The sequence below is a fragment of the Trachurus japonicus genome, chromosome 7 (genome assembly GCF_045865225.1).
Source record: "Trachurus japonicus isolate A0001 chromosome 7, Traja_1.0".
NCBI lineage: Eukaryota > Metazoa > Chordata > Actinopteri > Carangiformes > Carangidae > Trachurus > Trachurus japonicus.
In genome coordinates this window covers 24,227,210-24,241,068 of record NC_140913.1, presented here as the reverse complement: position 1 = coordinate 24,241,068, position 13,859 = coordinate 24,227,210, and the positions used below count along the sequence as shown (strand labels likewise).

The 13,859-nt window shown below is 42.1% G+C and overlaps 1 protein-coding gene across 2 annotated transcripts in view; it reads left to right on the top strand.

Moving 5' to 3' along the window:
- The window catches only part of slc2a4rg (SLC2A4 regulator), a 44,357-nt gene that overhangs the window by 14,907 nt on the left and 15,591 nt on the right, over window positions 1-13,859 (top strand). For both annotated transcript variants that reach the window (XM_085782253.1, XM_085782252.1), the window contains exons 3-4: window positions 10,473-10,573; window positions 12,053-12,291. In XM_085782253.1, the coding sequence (XP_085638379.1) occupies window positions 10,473-10,573; window positions 12,053-12,291 (340 nt within the window). The remainder of the gene's footprint in view (window positions 1-10,472; window positions 10,574-12,052; window positions 12,292-13,859) is intronic.

The window sequence follows — 13,859 nt, the reverse complement described above, 5'->3', positions numbered from 1 at the left end:
AGGCCTGACTGTTCGACAGAAAAACACTTCAGTCACACAGGGCCTGACTTTCCCTGGGCCAGGGCTGCTGGCTGTGTCTGGCAAGCTCTCCCATCTGCTTGTTTGTCTGTTCAGGAGAAAGAGTCTGCCCTAATCTGACCATTGCCCGGCTTTGGCCTTGTTAAAAAATGTCCTACTCTCACAGGGGGACCAACCAGTTGCATCCAACAAACAGTCAGTCTCATCCTGTTCAGTAAAACCCGGCAATCATATTTCACAAATGATAAAAGGCTATACAATGTACTGCTATGTATAGTATGTATTTTCTCTGGTTGGGGGCCTTTTTATTATTTCAGAACAGTGGAAGATAGCCACAGTTCAGACTTGAACCCATAGGACAAAGCCTACATGTTATGTGCTTTACCTGGTGAGTGACTAGGGCCACCCATAAAGCAGTATGGTTTAATATCACCTCAGATGTCTCATGGATGAGCAGCTCTCTGTCTGGAAGTAGATGCTCTGTTTTATCATCTTCATCTCTCCAGTGTTTCCATAATGTGCTCTTATTGCCTCCATTCGTCTTATTAACTATCCCATTGCTGGCGCAGCAGGGTGATAGAAGGGCCATTTTCCTTTCCATATTCCCAGTGGTGTCACTGCCTCCTCCTGTAGGATGGTGAAACTGATACTTTGGAAAGAGGTGAATGGCTTTTGTAGGCACTGGGCCAGAAGATCGATTGGGAGTCTAGAATTTTAAGATGTGGTTTATGTTTTGTTTGTTTTTTGTTTTTGCTATATTATTGGGTCATGCAGTGAACTCTGATTGGTCCAGTAGGTGGCCAAGGATGGGATAATGCACAAGGGCTAGCCTACTCACCGACTTGAGGATTAGAACACTTGAACAAATGAAATATATTAATTTATGAAAATTTAAATTACAAAAATGAAAATGTCGATAAAAATGTCACTTTGGGCTACCTGGTTAAATAAAGGTTAAATAGATATACATTAGATTCCCAACTCAGATGTCTTCTTTCTCCTCAATAAATACCCAGGCTCTTTGCACCAACAGGCATGCACAAATATTTTTAGTTCATGTACTGTTAAATGCCTGCATCAAATTCATTAAAAACATTTTTACAGTGCACCAACACCCGGTTAATAATGGTAATGTAACTTCAAAGAAATTGTACATGTAAATGTCACCACACCTTGTGTAGTGCTCATTGACTCTATTATGGTTAAAGCATTCACAGACTTTCATAGTTTAGATTACAAGTTTGTTGTTCACATTTTCATATAACCCATAGACGTTGGATTTTGATACTGTAGATGCATGATAAGTGTGCCAGAGCTTTCAGACACTAAGGTGTTAGGCAGACAGATCAGTTTTTGTTCATAACTTGTGCTGAACGAGCCCAGGCATCACATTTTTAAACTGAAGTAATAGTGTAAGCTGCTTTATCTGAGCAGTCAGTCCAACTCAGTCTTAAAATCAAACCATCATCCGGAGGCTCCGTCACTCTCTCAAATCTGCAGCCAAACCGCTGTAGTTTTCTACACCTTTAGCACTTTACTCGTCTAAGCCCCCAGCTCTATCACTTTCTCTTGCGAGAAAAAAAAAGATACTGATCAGTTTATTTTACTGGCTTGAGGCTTTGTCTGTCTGACGCTGGCCTGAAGATATTTGGCTTCATGGGAATAAGTAGAGCAGAGTGGCTTTGGAACAGCATTAGTTTGCCTGGTTTCCTGTGTTTTGCAAAAGCAAAGGCCTGCTCTGGCTTGTGATGGCAGGAGGGCAAATCTCAAGAGCAGGCGAGGGAGGGAGTGGGAAGTGAAGAATGAGGAACAAAATAAGAGTATGAGCACTGCAGAAAGAGAACTGACCACTTTGGGGCTCTCCAACATTTTAATCTACATCCCATGTTTCAAGATGTTATTTTTCTGTTTTCGTCGGTTCCCATCTTCCTTTTTATATCTATTTTTACCCTGTTTTTCACTTAACTTGCTTCATGTTTAAAGGAATATGTGCTATGACACTGTCATTTTCTCTTCTGTTTTCATGTTTCAATCAAAAAAGAAACAGGCTTAGGTATTAGCTGTTCTTAGTTTATGTGATCTTGTTTTTATCTTAATATTCACTGAACAAACAGGTGGCTCTATGACTCAGGATGACTCAGGAACTCAATAAAATATCTTAGTTTATGTACAGTATGTATAAAAAAAGGAAGAAAAATGTTTTTCACTGAGAAAGTAAAAAAAACCAAAAAAAAAACCTACTTGGCTGACTCCTCTGCCTCGCTGCATCAACTCATGACTCAAATGAAAAAGGACAAGCATTTTGATAAGGAAGCAGTGTTTTCATGCAGAAGAGTCTGTCTTGTTTGCCTCCCTGTGTGGAAGAGGGGAAAAATACTAAGGCCACTGCTAAAGAGAGACTGCCCTTCATTCCCCTAGCAACAACATTGTTATTGCAGGGGATGGACAGAAGTTACAAGGGAAGTTGCTATAGCTACGCGTTAATCTTTTTGTGTCGTAGCCTGAAGTGACAGTGGGGTCATAAAGTAAGACACTGGCAGTTGTCGGCCAGTTTGACCAGAGAACCTTTGTGGATTGTCATCCATGTATTTAATGCTGCATTTGAAGACCAATTTTAGTTTTATTCCACATGTTTGTGTTCTGTTTTATAGTGTTGGATGTGCAAGCAATATTTTTTATGATTTTACGTCTTTCATTTATATTTTTCAGCCGGTGTTTGCCAGTACTTGGCGCACTCGCACTGCAAATGTAATGACCCACAATTTTCCCATGTCCAGCTATTTCCACGAGATGTGGGCTCGCCGTGCGAGTCAAGTCGGTGCGTCATGATCCTCTCTGTCGTCAACCAGTTAATTGCTTCTGCTGTGTCAGCATTTTCTCACAGTGGATCGTGCGTTACGAGCTTGACTCTAATCTTGAGGTTGTCCATGCAGGTTAGTCCACACAGGTTAATCCCGTCTCAATAACTTGTGAGTATGAGTATGTGTATATAATTCTGTTTCTATGCTTTATTATGACATATAGAGCAGAAGTGGGGAGTCAGACATGACAGAGGGAATCATGCCCTTTCCTTTCTGTCTATCCTATCCTCTATTATTTTCCCACAACAAAGCTGTCCGTTGTTTGTGTTTGGTCCTAAGGCTACAGATTGCATTCGAGGATCAAGAGAGAGAAAGAGAGGGCTTTTTGTCCTGGTTCTGAATAGCCTTACACTCACAGCCCACATTAAAGAGACACGACTCCTGCCTAACAGCCTCTCCCTCTCCAGGGGGCTCAGAGCCTGGGGACTTACATAAGGGGCAACATGCGTATACGCTGCACACACAGTAATGGCCGGGTTACAGAGATGCTCACACATACACACACACAGTGACTGATGCCTATTTACATGTAGAAATTCAACTACAACTACTTATTTCTAAAACATACAGCCATGGCAGAAATACAGAAATAAGAGGGTGATCAGGACAGAGGATGAAGAGCGGGAGGGGTGTGCAGCCAGGCGTGTGTTGGGTCAAGGGGCAGTCTGTTTACTACCAGTCTCGACTATCTGCCTGCAAACTGAAGGAAGTGAGATAGGGAGCGAGGGACAGAGGGCGTTACGTCATACAGTGGAGCTGAGGCACGATGATGGGTGACGGAGGGATAGTGAGACGGAGAGCAGTGAGTGGGTGTTCTATTAATAGTGGGTGTGGATGGGGCAGCTGTCGGGGGCTGCACAGCAGGCAGACCATCATCAACACCAGCCTGGTCAGTTCTAATAGCCTCAGTTGTCACAACATTGCCTTATTATACAAGACATCCCGGTTTGACTTCATTGTACCATTGCCTTTATTTTTGACTTTATGTGTGTGCGCTGATAAGTCACATTTTCAAAAGCCTCCATCTCCGCCGTTATCACTCGGCATGCTTTAAGATAACAGGCTCGCTCGTCTACATAAACAGCGCACGGTCCCGTTTCCTTTTAGAGCCAATCACGGTCCTTTGAGGCCTAAATAGGCTGAAAGAAACCAGTAAAGAGAGATGCATATCAGGACATATGACAGTAAAGAAGAATGGTTAACAATTGTCATGTGGCTTTGTGGTTCCCGTGCCTTTCTTCGTCAGCCTCCCTCACATTCTCTCGCTCTGAGTGTGAATGAGGATGAGCAATGTGAGCATATGTTTAAGAGAGGAATTAAGGAAAAGCTTTGCCTAAGGGAGCGTCTATCTCATGACATTACTCCTATTTTTGGTGAGCATATCTCTGCCGCTCTGTGCATTTGCATTTGTTTGTGTTCAGAGGAGATAATGAAGAGAAGGAAAAAAAAAAAAAAAAGCAATGTGAAAATGCTGTCAGTATGTGCTGAATGTGTATCCAATCATAGCTCAAACAGAGTGGCGTTTGAAAGTTGGTTTTGTTTACGTGTGACAGTGTTTTCCAGCTTTTTTAGCTGCCAAGGTCACACACCAGTCTTCATGCCAATGCGAAGCACACACACACACACACAGCCGCTCTGGATATCAAGAAACTGGCACACATGCATATGCATACAGTTCATACAGAGACACACAAATACACCCTGGTGCCTGTTTTGGGGATCATGTTGATCACATATTGGACGGATAAGTGCTATTTAAAGAGACCACCTCCAGGGCTCTGGGGGAGAGCAGAGATTATTGTTGGCAGTGTACAGCCCTCGTGAAAACTAGACCCACCATATTAAACTCAGCACATCTTTGAAATCATCCGGATACAAAATAGATAAGGTTTTTGGACAGCCATCTCAAAACAAAGTAATCTACTGAGACTTTCCACCCTGTCTTCCTTCTTTCTCTTGACCTTCTAAAACTGGTTTCCTGTAAGCAGCCCGTGACTCACAGGTTTCACACAGTCTCTTTAGAACGAATCAATCGTCTGCTGTACCTGTAGACTTGGAGAGTCGCTGTAAAATGTTCATAGTTTGCTCTTTCACAAACAGCAAACTGTGTGTGTGTGTGTGTGTGTGTGTGTGTGTGTTGGGGGGAGGGTTGGGGGGGTGTGTGGGAAGTCATGTTCTGGTAAACACAGTCTTAGTTTTGCCAAACAGGTGGGATACACATGGCGATTAGATTAGGTTTGGCTGAAAAACAGATGAAAAATCTAACTAAGGAAGGTCAATACACCACCAATGAACATGTCAAGTTTTTTGTGTGCAGCCTCACTGGGCTGCTTTTTTTTTTTTAAATTTCAAGGCAGCTCCTGGAGATTTGTACTGGGCTGGTAACTAGAGCAGAGGTGCTGTGTTAAATATAGAGGGAAGGCCCGGTCGTCTCCCCAACAACAGTGGAGAGCCCACTACAGTACTGGGTGGGGTTAGTGCCAAACAGCAACAGGGTGGTGGTGTCATATCACCATTTGCAGTATCAGAGTCCAACTTTCCTCTTCGGTCCCGGTGTGGGAATCCACATGTTTTTGTTGGGAAATCTCAAGAATCATCTCACAAAAATGCTCAATCTGATCCTGGATTTAGGGATGACGCAATTGATTGGCTGCCAATATTGATTGGTTGTTCTTTTGTTAGAAATACTGATCAGTAGACGAGTTGATGCTTCTAGTCACCAGTCACCTTAAACTGATCACCTGTGATTAATGCTCAGGTGCAACGTGACGGATCACCAAAACAGAACAATGCATGCATTGTATTGAACTTTCACAAAGTGTGTGTGAGACACAGTGCACGCTGACTATGATTGGTGTTGCTTTTGTATTGCCCAATCCCATTCATAGATTATTATTATTATTAGGGATGGGCGAGTAAAATCGGGCCGATACCGACCTTATTTCAAAGTATCGGTACTTGTAAAGGCTGCTGATACCAGCCGCCGATACTCGAGGCAAAAAAACAAGTCTCTTTCGTTACCAGGGTTTCCACCGCTCCTTAATTATTACCACTGCATCAGAATCTGTTCAGGGCAGACACAACCAGTTACCGTTACTTTGTAGCTAAATAATAAACCTCGTTAAGTGTCTCAATCCGCTTGCTGGCGCTCGGCTTATCAATAAACAACGCCGAAGAGGTTAATTATAAAAGCCCCAAAAGTTTAACTTAACAGCACATGACCTTTTCTGTGTACGTATAATCTCTTCCTCTCCCCGCTCACATTGATAAACGCACGACGATGATGCTGCTGCAACCGACGTTGTAAATCAAATTATCCAACGTCTCTTTTTCTCTCTGGCTCGCTCCCACCACTGTTCAAGATGATCTGTCATTATGTTAATTGAAATTTTATGTGTAGGCTATATATTATATATATATATAATATATAGGCTGGGCTATATATAAAAGTACAAGTACAAAGTACACATGGTAGGGCTGGGCGATATGGCGATATTAGATGGTGAAGGATTAGAGCGTGTAGACGATCTGCCAAAGTGCAGAGATCGTAGGATCGTCTGGGGCTCATTCTATAAACTGCAGTTCTATGCTGCAAAGCGCAAACAAAGGACATTTGCAAAGTTTGCTAAAAGAGATAACAACAGTTACTTTAGTTTGTATTTTTATTTGACCCTTTTCAATCAGCTATTTAGTGTTTTGATAAACTTAAATCCTGTTAAAATGACTGTGTTGAATAAAACAAACAGTAATGTCTTCATTAATATTTTACTTTCATGTTTATTGAAAGCTACCTTTTATGTTGCAAGAGTCCACTTTATCAGAGTGTTGTTGTTTACCTTTTACTATGTTTACGTTGTTTGCACATGTTGGCAAAACTGCAACTATTTAGATTAAAATCTCTTCAGAAAGGTTCTTTGGCCTAAATTGTCTATTTTTCCTTTTTTCGATTTAAGATCGTGATGAAATCGAAATCGTGACTTCATTTTAAAAAAAACGTGATATGATATTTTTGCCATATCGCCCTCCCCTAACACATGGTCAAAAAATGACCATGTGTGGCATACTGGACTCATTTTGATTTAGTGCAGGATGGTCTGTAAAGGTTAACCTTTAATGCACACCACACACCAGTGCTTTGATATACATTACTCTCCCCCGTTCTACGCATGCAGCTTGCTGTCACTACTTGTCTCTTGGCTCAGATTGGTAGTCCCCCCCCCCCTCCTCTCCCTCTCTAGCTATGTGCCTGGGCCTGGCTTGTTGACTTAAGCTGGCCCATGTGTTGTGCCGCTGCCTGAGGGGGGGGTTCTGGGCCTAGTAGGCAAGGCCAATACAAGTTTAGGGAGGAAGGAAGGTGAGAGGGTGTGTGAGTTGCGTTTTTTTTCTTCACATGCACAAATGAGTGAGTGAGTGTGTGTGTGTGTGCTTGGGAGTGAGTGCATGTGTTTTTAGTGCTTGTATTTAAGTATGCAGAATGCTCCAATCAGAGACATCCACAAACGCTTGTACACACATTCACACCCAGAGTACAACGGGGCTTCCCTTCGAGGGATAGTACCTGTCTCATAAAACACATATCTATCAGTGACGGGGTCTGTAAATGTGACAGCGTATGAGTTGTGTCACTATTCTACCTTAAATTCCTCACTTACAACACAGTCTTTATATGTGCCTGCCTACACATGTTCATGTGCGTATATGGGGGAGGACGGTTATGTTTATCATGTCATCATTAAATTTACTGCATCCCATAAATGCATCATGGGCGGACTGTTTTTGTAAACATCTATATTTGGGGAGTCAAAAACCAAGAAACCCCAAAACACCCTTCCCCTTTCTCACACACCCCCACACACACATACACACACACACACACAGACCAACTTTGTTGACAAGAACCTCTACTCTCCAGTGGCCGCTCTCTGGCCGCTAAATAAAGGCATCCCTAGTTTAACATGCTCCAAAATAAAGCCTTGCATAAAAAGATGCAGACAGATTTACTGTTGCATCAATAAAGTCACTCTTTAGTCCGCCCTCCACTCCCCCCAAGTTTTATAGCTCCATAGTAATTTCACAGACTGACAGACAACAGATGATAGAGAGAGGAGAGGATCATGCCATTTACAGTATCTGATCCGCAGGCACTGATCCGTTCATCAGAGTGAGCAGTGAACAGGAATGACAGGGCCGTTATTTGTGCGAGCTGCTTTTTACGATGGCAGAATCTGGCACCCGTCTGCATCTAACCTGGTATAAACAATTTATATCAAAGTCTGATAGCAGCAACAGTAGATTAGCTTTTCCACCGTCAGCAAGAGTGCGAGTCACTCACCGACCGGACCCTCTGTTTTTAACATGCCATTAGTGTTTATTGTATTTATTGCTTAACAAACGCACACATACAAACACTCGCACCAGATGTAATACGACTGTGGTGGAGTATCGAGGTTCTGCCGGGAAGCAGAGGAAGGAAAAAGCTCAATGTCAGGAAATCAGGGTGGGTGGAAGGGTTGGAGGAGGAGTTGTGGGTATTAATGGGGTTTGGCGTGTGTTGGTATCTGTGTGTGTGTGTATATGAGTAAGAGAGAGGCGGGTAGGGGGGGGGGGGGTGGTATCAAAGTTTGAATTAGAGTCTGGAATCAACTAATAGGTTGTATTTGTATTTCTTTTCTAAACTGTCTCACTACACACACACACATACAGACAAACACGACTGTAAACGTTGTGTTATTAGTACCACTTCTCAACACCATGGACAGTCTCAATGACACTTTAGCAGCAGAGTTGAAAACAACAGTTCTTGTTCTCCTGAGTGAAACTGACAACACGTCCATATTAGTAACAAAATGAGAAAAATAGAGAAATTATTGTTATTAAAAATAGACAGAGATCCATAAATCAAAAGCCTGTCCCTGGTTGACCCTGTTTAGTGCTGAAAACAAGGCTAATGACTGCAACAGGACACGGCTAATCTTGTTATCTCTTTATCTCTCGTCCAGACTGCGTGTGTGTTTATGCATGCGTGTATTTGTGTGTGTTGTGTTGTGTTGTGCACATGTGTATCACCAGTCCTCTCCTCTGGGTTATGTGTGTGTCTTCTGCTGTAGCGGTCTTGATATTATTCTTTGCCTACTGTGATTCTATCGATGTTGGTATTTATAATTGCACACAACTGTTTTGCCAGCCGCCTGCATTGTATTCAGAGCACACACACACACACACACACACACACACACACACACACATGGTGGAGTGTTCAGATTCCTCCATATCTCGTACATTCCTCTACATCTAACACATTCTCATCAGCGTGGGAGCTGAGAAACTTTTCTAAACTTTTTCTGAGTCACACAGTGTTTTTAAATCTAGTCAAATTTTAATGGTGTGTGTGTGTGTGAGTGAGTGTGAGCAGGTACATGTAGCCTTGCTCATTTAAAATCTAGTTTTGTGCGTGCTTGTGAACACTAGAGTGAAGTTTTTGTGTTGAGTGTGTGTGTTTCTGTGTGTGTGTGTGTGTCTCTGTGTGTGCGCGCATTGAGACTCAGAGTGGATCTCTGCCAGGGCTTAGGGCTTGGCTGAGAGAAAGCCTCAAACCAGTTTACTCTGGTTGTGTAGTGGAGAAGTCTGGGGGCGGGACAAGGACCTCTTAAAGCTGCAGACCATGTGTATCTTTGTCTGTCTGCGTATAACTGTCTGCTTTTGTGTTCGTGCATGCGTGTTAGTGTGCGCGGTCGTATGTTAACATTTCACAGCATTTTGTTTTGTATGCTACACACAGCACATAGCTATTCGCCACGTTGTACGGGGTTTAGGGGTTTTACATGAGAGTTGTATGTGTGTGCAAGTGTGTGGGTGAGTTCTTGGCCCTGCATTGAATCATTTTCCCTGTATTTCACTTTCAAGGACAACAAGAACAGAGGTTAAGGGTGCAAAATATAATAGACTGAGAGAATAGGTATTGTCAAGCCGAGACATTTGTGCTTCCTTGCAGGATGGCACAAATGACTTCTGTGCTCAGTCATATTTTTATTTTAACACCGGTTGCCAAGGCATACTCTTTGAGCACACTGTGCATGTATGTGCAATGTGTGTGTATATATATATATTATGCTGCCAGTTCAAGTGGGCAGTATAAATAAGGTTTAAGCTTTGGAGTGGACTGCTCAGCATGGAGTGCACTGAGCAGGAGGGGAGGAGTAAGTATCTCTCTCGCTCTCTCAGAGCTGCGTTGCAAAAGCTGTGCAGAAGCACGCCACAAAACCTTCTCTCTAGAGACTTTCTATTACATCCTCATGCATACACACATGCAACATACGCAGAACTAATAGGTTCCCTCAGATTCACTTGTCTCTGTGTGCACTGGCTCCTGTTGCTGGATTTGTTACCAATATCAAATTTCTTGAAACTTTTGGGGTTGACAGGGATTTTCTAGTTTTCTCTGGAGACCAGGCTTCTTCTTATGAAATCATTTTCCATTACACACACAAACACACAAACAGTCAAAACAACGCATTCTCTTACAGAGTATGACTCATGTTTGATTTTTCAAACATTATGCCTGTGTGGTCAAATCTATATTTGTGTGTTTTGCAGGAAGCCCTCAGGTCATGCTGATAAGGAGGTGATGGCTGCCACTGTCCTGACCTCACTGTCCACATCCCCTCTGGTGCTCCACCCTTCCTCTGCATCCACAGGTAACACCACTGCCACGGCTCCAGCTGTATTTATCCTGGCAGCTGATCATCCACCGTTTTAGCAAATGAAGTACAGTACATGCACTTCAAATCCCCTGTTGCACACTTTTAGTTATGTAAAGCAGGGGACAGTGGGAAGATGTTAGTTTAGCCTGACACAGATGGAGATGCTGACTGATCTCTGTTCTAAGCTCAAGCTGTGTTCATCCAATGGTAGAGCATTTTAAAGTATTATTAGCTCTATTCCCTTATCTTTGTTTGCATGCACTTTTATCCAGATTCATCTCTTACTGCCAACTGTTCAGCCCTGACCATATTTGCTCTTTCAAGTAATACTGTGGTTTCCATCGCCATGCCAACCCCACCTGATGGTCAAAGCCCTGTCAGCTTTTTTTTTTTTTTATTTTTTAAAAACACAACATTTAAAATAAAGCTATTGTTTTTGCTTCCCATAAAGCAAGATGTTGAAGTTAATATCACAAAAGGCTGGAGACTCCATGTTTACATGGCTGTATCAAAGCACAAATCAGTCTACATTAATGTGAATGTTTATTGTTGAATTCAGCAGAGGATGCTGTGGGGTTGGGAGGAGCTAAGCGTGATGAAAGGTTTATTGAATGTGAAGTGTTGCAGAGACGGGACCTTAGTTGATTTATCACAGTTTGGTCAAGTCTCATAAAAATGTCTGCATAGTGTACGCAAGTAGCAGCTTTGAGTAAAAATCCCATTGTGTGTCCCCTCCATTAACACCACTTGCTCCATACTTCCCTCAACACCATTAAAACATGAAAGTGGCTGTTGTTTGATTTTTATATGATTTGTGTCACTTAGTAAAAGTTATGACATGCTTTACTCCCAGCCTGATGTAATTCTGTCAAGTTGAACAGTAATCCTCAACAAAAACACAAACTCGTCAAAACTACATCTTCATTTGAACTGAGATTCAACTCCTTATATTTCTATAGGATAATATAGTTATTGGTTTGTATACATTAATCCCCAGCCCACATGATGTGGATTCCTCTGTCAAAGTCATTTTTTTTTTCACATGTTTTGCAGATCAAGCCAGTGTGTTTATTAAGTTTACGGGATAAGCAATATTGGATTTGTCATAAAAGCCCGAGTGTATGAAAGGATTGTGGGACAAGACTTGTAAATAGTGCATCACCTGTTCAGGAAATTGAAGCTGTGTCGGGCTTAATTAGCAGAGCTCAGTATATCTTAATGAAAATTGTTAGAGTGTCTACTGCTACTACATGTAAGGTATTATAGATATTAGAATCGACATATTAAACAGGCTGTCATGGTTTATATTTGGGCCTCTTAAAGATTTTGATTCCCATTTCAGCGGTAGGATTTGGGTCAAGATTGTTATGAATTTCCAAACATTGTTAGAGTGGATATATATAAAGTCTGTAGTTTATAGTATATATTGTGTTGCAGTTAATCTGAAGTAACCTGTGTGTATTCTTCAAACAGTCCCAGAGCCAGCCAACAGGGCCTGGAAAGAAGTGTTGTCGGCTAGCTACAGCAGTTCCACTAGCGGCAACTGGAGCTGGGATGCCAGCGACCAATCGGTGCCCTCCACACCGTCCCCACCTCTGTCCAACGATACCAACAAGAACTTCCTGCTCTCGTCCCAGGGTGATGATGTCAGTGAGGATATCACAGAAAACACACACTTCATGTTTGAGGACCCCATACCTCGGAAACGGAAGGTAAAGAGACGGATGTCTAATGTGACCTTCATCTCATGTCATGTATCAGACCTTTTAACAGTAAACTGAAATTGTCACTTGTATTTTCTATTTGTTTATTTCCACATATTGGAACTAAATGAAAACATACAAACATTTGAAATTCTGCATCTAACACCGAAGCTAATTTTGCTCCCAGCCAGCATCTGTTTCAAATGCTGCGAATGAAACAATGAAAAACTTTTGTGAATATTCTTAGCAGTGGGACACAAAAGGGTGCGATACTTGTGTCAATTCCTTTGCATAATAAATGTATCGGCATGTTCGAATTGGATTGAGACAGAAGAGAGAGGAGAAGAGAAAATGAGCATTTCTAGATGTGGCCAATTTAGCCTTCAAAATAGTCTTCATGCTTGAATAGACTTTATTTGATACAGCTGCATTTTTCATAGTTTTGGTTGATGACTAGATTGACAGCGGGAAGATTTTTATTGTGTGTTTTAACCGAAAAGAAAAGTTGACATCCGCAATCACTACACAGTTTGTTGACTCAACCCAATGCTTGACACAGCCGTGGTTTTGTGGTTGTCACAGCAGCCCGAGACGCTATCCACTTCACTTTTAACTAAAAACTAAAATGGAACACGTTGAGTATTACTTAAGTTGTAGGTGAATAATTTGGATGTGCCTTTATAAAATGTAAAAGCAGAGAGAGGCTTTGGAAAAAAACCCACTTGAAAAATTCAAAAAATGTAAGAACCATGCAGTTTAACAGCCTCTGACATATGGCTTGTCGTTCTCTGCTTGTGTGGATGATGGATTATGTCCTCTCTTTCACTTCTCCCCCTCTAATTTTTTTTTAACTATAGCAACAGTCCAGAACGTCAAAATGTTTTCACTGTCAGGAAGCTTTCTATCCCCCTTTCAGTCTTTTAAAGGAGAGGTGGGAAGGTTTAGCAAGAATGAAGGAGAGGAGGCAGACGGGGGAGGGATGATCAGCAGAAAAGCAACAAAGGGTTCAAGGGATGCATGGAAATGAGGATAGTCAGAGTGTAGAGGAGGAGAGGAGAATTGATGCTCAAGGTAGCAACTGGAGGAGAGATGAATCTCAATATATCCTCTAGCCATACGGTGACAGAAGAGAGCTCATATACAGTACAATATGTGGGAGTTTGCAATTCAACCTCCCTGGAGTGGGGCAGCGGTGAAGATTATTGAGCTGCTGAATATATGAAACCATAAAGTCTCCAAGGGATGACGCTGCCAGAGACCTATGCCATACCATAGATAAGCTGACAGGAAATGAAGTAGGGAGGAATACAGACATACAGAGTTGTGTGGAAGGGGGCTGAAGCGTGAGCTAACTTGCTTTGTGTTGTGATACAGCTGTCGCCAACCCCAGAGGTCTAAACCGTCTATGAGCAGCTGCCCCTTGGATTGTAGGCCGTTTGATTTTGTGCAGGCAGTGAGTTAAGAGGATTATTAAACATTGCAATCATCGGTTTTACTGTAACAGTGTTAAGATGCAAGAAAAACGCTTAGGGAATTAAGTGATTTGTGATTGTTTGTGGGATTAAAGACCAGCTTCG